This window comes from Salvelinus namaycush, chromosome 3 (assembly GCF_016432855.1).
Source record: "Salvelinus namaycush isolate Seneca chromosome 3, SaNama_1.0, whole genome shotgun sequence".
NCBI lineage: Eukaryota > Metazoa > Chordata > Actinopteri > Salmoniformes > Salmonidae > Salvelinus > Salvelinus namaycush.
This window is the reverse complement of record NC_052309.1, coordinates 22,500,548-22,512,170: the sequence shown is the minus strand read 5'-3', so window position 1 is coordinate 22,512,170 and position 11,623 is coordinate 22,500,548. Positions and strand designations below refer to the sequence as shown.

At 41.3% G+C, this 11,623-nt stretch overlaps 1 protein-coding gene across 1 annotated transcript; it reads left to right on the top strand.

The window, feature by feature from the left end:
* The first annotated feature begins 3,362 nt into the window (after nucleotides 1-3,362).
* On the top strand, nucleotides 3,363-9,722 carry LOC120045077 (non-POU domain-containing octamer-binding protein-like). Its single transcript, XM_038989947.1, has 10 exons — nucleotides 3,363-3,477; nucleotides 4,163-4,289; nucleotides 4,382-4,575; nucleotides 7,278-7,579; nucleotides 7,689-7,784; nucleotides 7,942-8,138; nucleotides 8,367-8,554; nucleotides 8,817-8,838; nucleotides 8,949-9,049; nucleotides 9,221-9,722. Exons 2-10 carry the CDS (start codon nucleotides 4,163-4,165, stop codon nucleotides 9,323-9,325), a joined length of 1,332 nt encoding a protein of 443 aa, XP_038845875.1. The 5' UTR covers nucleotides 3,363-3,477; the 3' UTR covers nucleotides 9,326-9,722.
* The last annotated feature ends 1,901 nt before the right edge of the window (nucleotides 9,723-11,623 follow it).

Here is an 11,623-nt window from a genome sequence, read left to right as displayed (position 1 = left end):
CCATTGTGTCCTCCTCCCAGAGCGCTAAGAACCTTGGCGTGATCCTGGACAACACCCTGTCGTTCTCAACTAACATCAAGGCGGTGGCCCGTTCCTGTAGGTTCATGCTCTACAACATTCGCAGAGTACGACCCTGCCTCACACAGGAAGCGGCGCAGGTCCTAATCCAGGCACTTGTCATCTCCCGTCTGGATTACTGCAACTCGCTGTTGGCTGGGCTCCCTGCCTGTGCCATTAAACCCCTACAACTCATCCAGAACGCCGCAGCCCGTCTGGTGTTCAACCTTCCCAAGTTCTCTCACGTCACCCCGCTCCTCCGCTCTCTCCACTGGCTTCCAGTTGAAGCTCGCATCCGCTACAAGACCATGGTGCTTGCCTACGGAGCTGTGAGGGGAACGGCACCTCCGTACCTTCAGGCTCTGATCAGGCCCTACACCCAAACAAGGGCACTGCGTTCATCCACCTCTGGCCTGCTCGCCTCCCTACCTCTGAGGAAGTACAGTTCCCGCTCAGCCCAGTCAAAACTGTTCGCTGCTCTGGCACCCCAATGGTGGAACAAACTCCCTCACGACGCCAGGTCAGCGGAGTCAATCACCACCTTCCGGAGACACCTGAAACCCCACCTCTTTAAGGAATACCTAGGATAGGATAAAGTAATCCTTCTAACCCCCCCCCCCCCCCCTTAAAAGATTTAGATGCACTATTGTAAAGTGGCTGTTCCACTGGATATCATAAGGTGAATGCACCAATTTGTAAGTCGCTCTGGATAAGAGCGTCTGCTAAATGACTTAAATGTAAATGTAAATGTATTCGGCGCACGTGACAAATAAACTTTGATTTGATCGATTGTGCAGAAAAACGGAAACCCTCAAACAGATAATCATCAGGGAATGATAAAACATCCAAGCGGGGTCTGATTATCCTCTCCCAACGGAGATTTCTGCTGAGTATTTGTGCTTCAATATCAACTGGCTCTTCAAGAAAAGGACACGCCATGTCTGACACCTTCAGTCTGCAGGCTTTAGCTAAAGAGGAGGAGAAACTCAGGGTTAGTTGAAGATAACCTGCCAGCGAGCAGGTTAGCTTCACGGAGTATGTTGCGATAGTAACTGACTCAAAGTTAAGCTGAACTGGCTTTGTCAAACCGAAAACCCAGAGTTTCCTTCAACTCTGGGTCAACTAACTCTGAGTCACTAAACTCGCTTTCTGAAACTGGGCCCTGGCTACCAGCAGAGCCTTGTTCGGCAGCGAAACAGTTCATTCAGCCTAATTTACTGCCTTTAAAAAAAACATAGCTGATATGGCTGACTTGCTTAAACAAATGTGGTTTCTACTGACAATTGAGCTGTACAAACTATGGCATAAGGGGACAACGAGTGGATAAGAGGCAATCTGTTATTTTGATTAAGACAATAATGAGTGAGCTAGGACGGACGTAGTCAATGTAACTATTTGTTCAGCACTTTTGAAATGTACAGCGACAGAATTGAACATGGGCCGTTATTACCATATTCTCCCTGTACACCAAGTCAGAACCATATGAAAAATAAAGGGGGTATATAAGCAGACAATGAAAGCTCTTACAATATTTGATGGTGACATTTCTCTAAACAGGCTATAGGCTACATGTGCACCGCCAAGTGAGAACAGTAGGCGAAATTAAGAGGGGAAAATTTACCAAATTTTAGGGTGAGGGACAACAGCTTACTACACAACATACACTTAATATTACTTTCTTAGCTACAGTATACATATCTCCCTGGCATATTACATCATTTATGCAGCAGCATAAAGACATTTTTAGACTTGCCTTGTTGTGCTGTGCTCACTTGAACAGGGAGGTGGTGCGGCGGTCCTTCGTGGGCAAATTTTGTCAAACTTTGTCATCAAAGTCTGGCATTCTCTGGATTTATGGTGCTTTCAAGACAACTGGAAACTTGGAAAAAAAACAAGGTTGAATCATGATGATGTCAGTGATCTTCAGGTCGGAGCTCTTGAAAGAGGCCAGAATTCCCGACTTGGATGACCGTTCAAAACGTATTATCCCAGCCGGAGCTCGTTTTTTTCAGAGTTCCCAGTTGTCTTGAACTCACTGAAGACAGATTTCCCAGTTCCCGAGTTTCCAGTTGTTTTGAGCGTGGCAGATGTCATGCTGGATTGACAGCACGGCCAATGTTGAATGTTTATCCTTTTAAGCTTGGAAAAGAGACCTTAAACTCAGACTTGGGACCACACACCCTGAATAGCAGATCAAGTTTGTATGCGGCTTTATTAACTAAATTATTTCATTTTTCACATTGTTTGCAAACTGATATGTGGCATGTATTAAAGCCAAAATAACATGCAAAACAGGTGTGAGAGCAAAATTGCAAGATGATGTTATAATGTTGTAATTGCATCAAATGGTTGTTTTGAATAAGGGGTTGTTAGAACGCTCATCTGTGTGTGTTCTACTGAGGATGGGACTCTGGAAAATTTACGATGTCTTTGGGTGATACTGCATTCCAGAGCATGAGTTAATGTTTCTGTAATATAAGATACCAGGGAGAGATGACTCCAGGGCCATACCTTGGTCTCTACACAATGATAACTGTTTTTACAGCAGATACTGTCTGCTGTGAATTATAAGTATCTTTCATACACATCTTAACCTTGTGACCCATTCCATACATCTGTTGTTTGTAATGTAGACAAAAGGAGGATGGACTTCGCTATAAAATGCTGTGGCTCAAACCAGCTCGTTGAGTTCTCAGTGATCACCTCCAGCGGTGATTACCGACCAGCTCCATTAGTGCAGTAATGAAATAATAAAGTTTGATTGTTTTGAAGAAATCTAAAAGTCTCTCCTTTTGATTACAATAATTCCACCAGACAGGCAATCAAAAATATATATTTTTTAAAAGGTAGGCCTCAAAACCTTCCCTGAATGACAGGTCACCACTGGAATTATGAAGCCTTTATGTGCTTTTTCTATAACATAAATGTCAAAATTCACAAAAACTGACTTTAGCTGATGAAGATGATCTCATAGGACAAAACGTATAAAATCTGCTAAGCCTGTGTTTACCACATTCCTTATTTTGGGTGTTTATCACAAAACGCCATACATTTCCCTCAGGCTTTGTCCAACAAACCATGGCGGAGTTATTGGTGCCACCAAAAAGACACAGTTACTATTTGTCTTACCCTTTAGCGTCGTACAAACTATAAACGTCATTTCCAGACAAAAATCAAAGAACGTTCAAATAGAATATGCACCAATCAGATTGTTAGATATGTTCTTCTCTATATAATTGACAGCAATTGTTCCAATCACTGCATGTCTTCACGACACCCGCCTCCTCTCCGTCAGCAAATCTACTTTCTCATGCGTTATCAAGGTTGTTTGTGAAATCCATTCTCTGTTCTTTGTATAGAGCGATTTTCCCTGCTACGTGCGTTGGAATCGTATTGACCCAAACATTTATTTTGGTAAAGGTATGAAGTAATGGTTGGATATACAAAAATTGTGCTTTCATCTGAAAAGTATTTTATATTAGTTAGCAATATGTTGGATTCATTTGCTAGAAAAAAAACGAGTGTGCTAGCTAGCTATTGTTAGCTAGGAGTGGGGGTGATTAGCTTAGCTTGCGAGAGTTGTTGCTAGCCAGCTTCCCAAATGTATAAGGTAGCTAACTGCTAGCTATCGTTAGTTATCGAACGTGTGCTAATACGTTTTAGTTCGTTAACTGATTGTTTCAACATCGATGTTTGTTTGCTAGCTGCCAATCCACGCCTTGAACTAGTTAGCTAGCTAATTAGGTGGCTTTCAAATTCGGCTAGTTAACGTTAACGCGTTAGGTAGTCGCTTTACTCTATCTTGACAATTAACTAACTAGCCAGCGATGTCGCATTTCATTACTTAGCCGATAGTAACGTTATCTCTCAAAACGCCACTCTTTACCATCTACTATTTGCTTGTTAAACGTTAACCAAAAATATTTTAGACTTTGAAATGATCAATTCACGTTATATAACTAACTGAACACTTACAGTAGCTAACTAACGTTAAATCGTTCATCTGGCTTTGGAATCTTTTTATTTTGTTTCATAACTAGCTAACCCGATTATGTTCTTTATAATTAATGTAGTGACTGTGTTAATGACTGTCCTTTTTTATTAGATGCAAGGAAACTGGGGCCACCGTGGTGAACAGCAGAATCATGGCCCATCTAGACACCAGATGGAAAGTCAGAAAAAACCTGGAGATAACAGCAATGGACAGCATGCAGATGAGCAGGAGAGCCCAAGTAAGATGGGATTCATCGCCTCCTGAGCCCTGTATTGGAAGGAAATGAAATCCTCCTGTATTAGATTATTATAATATTTTGCTTCTCTGTAGATGCTGGGATAACCATAGATCTACAGAACTTCAGGAAACCAGGAGAGAAGACTTACACTCAGCGTAGCCGTCTCTTTGTGGGAAATTTACCAACTGGTGTTACAGAGGCGGAGGTGGAGAAGTTGTTTTCCAAGTATGGCAAGGCAGCTGAGATTTTCATCAACAAGGACAGGGGGTTTGGATTCATTAGACTGGTAAGTTGCTAGTGTAGTGGATGACCAAGTGGATATCTACTGCCTTACTGAGATCTATAAATGCTGTCGCCCCGGATTCAGAATTGCCTTGGCATTTCCAGGTCAGTAGTATTGACAGTGCCTCGAGTGAGTTGTTACGTTGAGAAGGGTTGAAAGTTCACACCCTGGTCAGGTGGAATTTCCACTCTGTCGCAGCAGCATATTCAAGTGATGGAAGTTATATTCCTCAATCCTAAATCATATGGAAAACAGACTAGCTGACCTCACACATGATTTGCACAACAAGGTGGCTGGAAGGTGTACGTTATGAATCTGAATGGTCAGATAGCTAGCAACAATGGGGAATCTTGGCTTCGTTTCAGCACATATCTTATTGATACCATGGCATGTTTTGACTCATGTCCATGCTCAAATTCGCTAGCCAACTAACAACTCTAACTAATGATGTATGTGAGACAAGCGCTTATTGTGCAAATGTTTTTGTTTTCAATTAACATTTGGAGACAAAATAGTTTAAATGTTGTCAATAGTCTAAAGGCCGTCCGTGTGCTTCCCAGCCGAAACAGTTAGGAAGAGTTTGTGCATATTTTATGACAACATTTTGTGACGTTTTGGACTTCGGTGAGGGTTTTTTCAGCTGTTCGGGAGCGCACACTTTTTTTTTTCTGGTGGCAAGCTGAAGTCTACACCCCTTTGTTGGTGATTGGTCAGTGGTAGAGATGCTTCAATAGTCTTTGTCATTCAACCAGAGACAACTCATTTTCATGCACATTTTTTAATTGAGAAATACTGCAAACATATTAGATGTGAAATTGCGTGACTAAAATCTCATCTTAGATGCAGCGGTCTAAGGCACTGCATCTGTGCTAGAAGTGTCACTACAGACCCTGGTTCGATCCCGGGCTGTACAATTGGCCCAGCGTCGTCTGGGTTAGGGGAGGGTTTGTCCGGGGTAGGCCGTCATTGTAAATAAGAATTCGTTCTTAACTGACTTGCCTAGTTAAATAAAAATGAAATATCTGACTTTTGAGGAAGTGTATGCTGGCTATGTCATCTCAAAATAGACAAACGGTGCTATTGTTGCTTTTTTTCTAATTTTTCAAGCCAAGGTCTTTTAAGGCAGTATGCAAGCTGAGTTCGGTTGGGTGCCAGCCGAACTAATGCATACTGATGCCTTAATTCTAATGGCTGCAATCCCGTTAACGGGATGATATGACAACAGCCAGTGAAAGTGCAGGGCGCCAAATTCAATCAACAGAAATCTCATAATTAAAATTCCTCAAACATACATGTATCTTATACCATTTTAAAGGTAATCTTGTTGTTAATCCCACAAGTGTCCGATTTCAAATAGGCTTTACAGCGAAAGCACCACAAACGATTATGTTAGGTCACCGCAAAATCACAGAAAAACAGCCAATTTTCCAGCCAAAGACAGGAGTCACAAAATGCAGAAATAGAGAAAATGAATCACTAACCTTTGATCTTCATCAGATGACACACATAGGACTTCATGTTAAACAATACATATGTTTTGTTCGATAAAGTTAATATTTATATCCAAAAATCTCAGTTTACATTGGCGCCATGTTCAGAAATGCCTCAAATATCCGGAGAAATTGCAGAGAGCCACGTCAAATAACATAAATACTCATCATAAACTTTGATGAAAGGTACATGTTTTACATAGAATTAAAGATACACTTGTTCTTAATGCAACCGCTGTCAGATTTCAAAAGCTTTACGGCAAAAGCACAATATTCAATAATCTGAGAACAGCGTTCAGCCACAAAAGGAAGCCATACAGTTACCCGCCAAATTGTGCAGTCAACAAAACTCATAAAAAGCATTATAAATCTTCACTTACCATTGCTGATCTTTGTCGGAATGCACTCCCAGGACTCCCACTTCCACAAGAAATGTTCGTTTTGTTCGTTAATGTCCATCATTTGTCAAAATAGCTATTTTTGTTAGTGTGTTTGGTAAACAAATCAAAAGTCAGAGCGCGTTCACTAAAAGCAGACCATGTCAAAAAGTTCCGTGACAGTCAGTAGAAACATGTCAAACGATGTGTTGACTCAATCTTTAGAATGTTTTTAACATAAATCTTCAGTAACGTTCCAACCGGAGAATTACATTAACTTCAGATATGCGATGGAACAGAGCTCCCTCTCATGTGAACACGCATGGTCAGGTCATGGTAGACCTGACTATTTCCTGTCCTTCGGCCCCACTTCACAGTAGAGGCATCAGACAAGGTTCTACAGACTGTTGACATCTAGTGGAAGCCGTAGGGAGTGCAAACTCATAGATATCCCATGGTTTGTTCAATTGGGGCTGTGTTGAAAATCTACCAACCTCAGAATTCCCACTTCCTGTTTGGATTTTTTCTCAGGGTTTGCCTGCCATATGAGTTCTGTTATACTCAGACATCATTCAAACAGTTTTAGAAACTTCAGAGTGTTTTCTATCCAATACGAATAATAATATGCATATATTAGCGACTGGGGAGCAGGCAGTTTACTATGGGCACCTCTATGCACCTTTCATCCAAGCTACTCAATACTGCCCCTGCAGCCATAAGAAGTTAAGCCAACCCTGTCTGTTTTGCCCTAAGTGTTGGATTTGTTGCTCAATAGCCAACCTTTCTATTTATGTGATCAATTTGGAAATGTTCTAATTTTATATTTTTCTACCAACAGGAGACAAAAACAGTGGCTGAGATTGCTAAAGCTGAACTTGATGAAACCTCATTCAGAGGCAGACAGTTGCGTGTGCGGTTTGCGACACATGGTGCTGCTCTAGCTGTGAGGAATTTGCCACAGTTCATTTCCAATGAGCTCCTGGAAGAGGCTTTCTCCTTCTTTGGCCAGATTGAAAGAGCCATAGTTATAGTGGATGATAGAGGGAGACCCACAGGAAAGGGGATTGTGGAATACACAGCCAAGCCTGCAGCAAGGAAGGCTCTGGATAGGTGTGCAGATGGAGCCTTTCTATTGACTGCGTAAGTATTATGCTGGAAATGTATTAAAACATGTTGACGTTTCAAATGCATTTGTTGTGAGGTTTTCAAAATGGCAGAAGTCGTCATGCTGATTGTTTTCTGCTTTCAGATTCCCCAGGCCAGTAACAGTCGAACCAATGGAGCAGTTTGATGAGGATGAGGGACTGCCGGAGAGGATTGTAAACAAAAACCAAGTTTTTCACAAGTGAGTAATCATACAGAGTTGGCATACTTTCTCAGAATGCATTGGTCAGAACTGTGCGTACAACAATCTCACACTTTGCTGCTGAAAAGAGGCACAATCCATAACTTGAAAATGTTGCGTACAGAGCTGTTTCTCTTATGTAAAATCTCTCCGCCAGGGAGCGGGAGCATCCACCAAGGTTTGCTCAGCCAGGGACATTTGAGTATGAGTATGCCATGCGCTGGAAGGCCCTTTTGGAGATGGAGAAGCAGCAGTATGAGCAGGTCGACAGGAACATAAAGGAGGCTCAGGAGAAGCTGGAACAGGAGATGGAGGCAGCCAGACATGAGCACCAGGTTGTCCTGATGAGACAAGGTATGCATGTATGGTCTCGGTCCACTCTAGAGACGCATATCAATACAAAGTTTAGGATACTGATGAACACAACGTGGTGTCTTATGGGAAAAGTGTCCTACCACCATATTTAGCCCAGAGGTCAATCGCATACCACACCGCTTGAATGTAGTCCTGTTAGCAATTGATTCATATGTTTTAGGTCTTTTGACTGGGTTACTAACAAATGGGGTATTCATCTCATTATAGACCTGCTGAGGCGTCAGGAGGAGCTGAGGAGAATGGAGGAGCTCCATAACCAGGAGATGCAGAAGAGGAAGCAGATGGAATTGCGTCAGGAAGAGGAGCATCGCAGGAGGGAGGAGGAGATGAGGATGCACACTGAGGAGAGGATGAGGAGGCAGCAGGAGGGCTTCAAGGGGAACTTCCCTGGAAATGTGAGTCTTTGCTTCTTGACACTGCTTAAATGCACAGGTTTTATTCCTCAATACACAGAAATTAAAGTTGCCTAAAATGTTTCTAAGCATCTTTACAATTGTTTTGTTTGTGGTTACTGGTATTCAGCAATCGGAAAAAGGACAAGTATTCGCTAAAAAAAACAATTTTGGTTGGGTATTCTGAAAGCTGTATATTGTTTAATGTATCTGATTTAAGAAATACCTTTCATGTATTTTTTATCTCTTTTTTTTGTGGGAGCAGGATATGCGGATGCACATGCAAGGTAAGTTTTCCATTAGCGGTCAGATCTTCACTGAGCTATCAAGGGCACCATGTTATTTAGTATATATTGCATTGGTTTGCAGATGTGCTGTCTGTCTTGGTTTGGTGTAGGTCAAGGAATGAACAGAAACACAATGGGTGGTGTTGAAGGAAAGCCCAGCGGGCCCAACCCTGGAGCTGCCAACATGCCTGCTGAGAACCCCCCTTTAATGGTAATATAAGAGACCACTTAGAATAACAAACAATATATTTACATACCAAGATTAACTAATTTATTGTGCCAAAGAGAACATAAACAAGAATGTATTTGATAATTTCACCTCTGGTGTTCTAATGGTGTCATGTAAATGTCACTCATGTTATTTATTTTCTGTTTTCTCCAGCAGGGGGCAGGAAACGACACCATGCCCGTAGGAGGCCAACCTGGCTTCGCAAGAGGCCCTGGCCAAGGCCCTGCTGACTTTGCCAACAAGCGTCGCAGATTCTAAAATGATCCATTCAACTTTTTTACTTTTCAAACTGTACTATATTTTAAGTCATACATGGATTATTACATTTTATGTACTGTGAAAAATTGTATGGGGATTTTTTTTTTTTAGTGTCAACTTGGCATTTACGTATTTCAGATGAATACTGCTTCTGTATAGACTTTCTTTTTATTCCTCAAAACCAGTGGTGTAGTGGAGGGTAAACGCAAATGCATTGCAAATGTGTGGAGTGTTGCTTTTTTCACCCTGACCGGCGATCAGTTTACCCACCTATTTTTATACCACTACACCACTCCTCAAAACAATGTACTTTTATATAGCAATAGTACATTTGTCACGCTCATTCTCTCTCTAAGCCTTTCTGAACAGCTTTAAATAAAATCTTAATTCCATGTAGTTTTTTTTTGTACTTTGTCATGTTTTAATGTTCATGTTAACTGTGTTAGAATGTAATCCTTTCCTTCAAAAGGCTGGTTTAGCGACGGTATAGAAGACATGCATAAGAGAATAATGTAGTTACAAGTATGATTTGGTCTTTTAAAGCATTTAGATTTTTACTAAAGCACTGCTATACATATCAGAGAAAATTAGATGATATAGTATAAAGGTATTTGAGTGAAGCATACCATTGTTCCTATGGTCTAATGTACAAGTTGGTGTACTGTAAAATAGGGTGTTACTCTTTTTGCCATTTAACTCAAGTGTTTGTCTAGCAGTTCAACTTTTTGCCAGTCTACAACTCACCACATTGACAAACTGCGCTTGACATTTATTTACAGATCAAAACAAAAGGGTAATTCCCTATTGATTTGAAATTCTTCGGGTCTGTCAGTAATATCTTTATTTTATAGTTGCCGTTAAATGGGGGGGAAAGCAAGCTACGATGTATTCCATGTTTTTAAAGGCAGCAGGAATATGTGGCAGGACATGAGGCTTGAACCCACAGCATGCTGTTTAGTGCAGACCTTAATTTAGCCATGAGACAGTCTCTCGTTAGCTTGACGTGTAGACTTAGCCTGCACGTTAACTACAAGCAACCATCCAAGATCTCAGAAAGTAGGGATGTATCCTAATTCAAGCTTGGACCACATTGGTCTATCTGTAGAGAAATTAATAGAACACTAATATTCTGTATATTTGAGGGAACTTTAGTTAAGTGTTTCTACCCAGCGATGCAATACAAGGTGGTCAATTTTGAAATGAGGTAATGCAGTTTCTCTTGTCATTGCAGAACTTGTCAAATGTACAGATCAACTAACCCACGTCAGCTAATGTTTTTAGCCTGTTGATTTTGCTGTAATGTTTGAGTCATGCATTAAATATCGGCCAACAAGAGGGGACAGTGCTTGTGGCCATAGGACTGTGCCACATCTATTTCATGAGTGAAAAAGTTTGGGAAGCTCCGCAGTAAGCCACTTAAAGGACAACACTAGCTCACTGTCAAGTGTCACTTCAAAAGCACCAGTGGATAATACTAGGATGTGTAACCTTGAACTAGGCAAGAACAAATTCTTATTTTACAATGACAGCCAAACCCGGACGACGCTGGGCCAATTGTGCGCCGCCCTATGGGACTCCCAATCACGGCCGGATGTGAAACAGCCTGTATTCAAACCAGGGACTGTAGTGACGCCTCTTGCACTGCGATGCAGTGCCTTAGACCGCTGCGCCACTCGGGAGCCCATCTCTAAGATGTTGCTGAATGAAAATGTCAGTATGCAGGAAAATATCAGATGTATAATTGTAAACACAAATAATCACATTTAGCCCAAAACCAATAGTCTACTTTGCATTGTTGAAGATGGAGCAAAAAGCTACCGTATTCTGTTGGCTCCATGACCATATTGCGGGAGTGTCCATTCCAAGTGCAGGGAATAGGTTTTGACCATTACCAATCGGTGATGGACATCATTTTGAAGTACAGTGACTTGTGAAAGTGTTCAACCCCTTGGCATTTCTTATTTTGTTGCCTTACAACCTGGAATTAAAATGGATTTTGGGGGGTTTGTATCATTTGATTTACACAACATGCCTACCACTTTGAAGATGCAAAATATTTGTGAAACAGGAAATTAGACAGAAAAACAACTTGAGCGTGTGTTTTAAACCATATTTTCTGTAATCATTATTTTGTACAATCTATTTATTAGAGCAAGCCTACTTTCTCAGTCTTGCGCACACCAACTCTCCTGAACAAGCATGACTGCATCTGCGTAAAATTGAAACCAGAGAAATTGATGATATGCTCGAACACATGCGTGTGAGCCAATGTGCATCGAAAGAACATGCACACATAAA

Excerpts from the sequence above, each read along its gene's own strand:
- LOC120045077 (XM_038989947.1), top strand. The coding sequence starts at position 4,163 with ATGCAAGGAAACTGGGGCCACCGTGGTGAACAGCAGAATCATGGCCCA. Across the intron at positions 8,139-8,366 it reads GGTTGTCCTGATGAGACAAG|ACCTGCTGAGGCGTCAGGAG; the intron begins GTATGCATGTAT and ends ATCTCATTATAG. Across the intron at positions 8,555-8,816 it reads AGGGGAACTTCCCTGGAAAT|GATATGCGGATGCACATGCA; the intron begins GTGAGTCTTTGC and ends TTGTGGGAGCAG.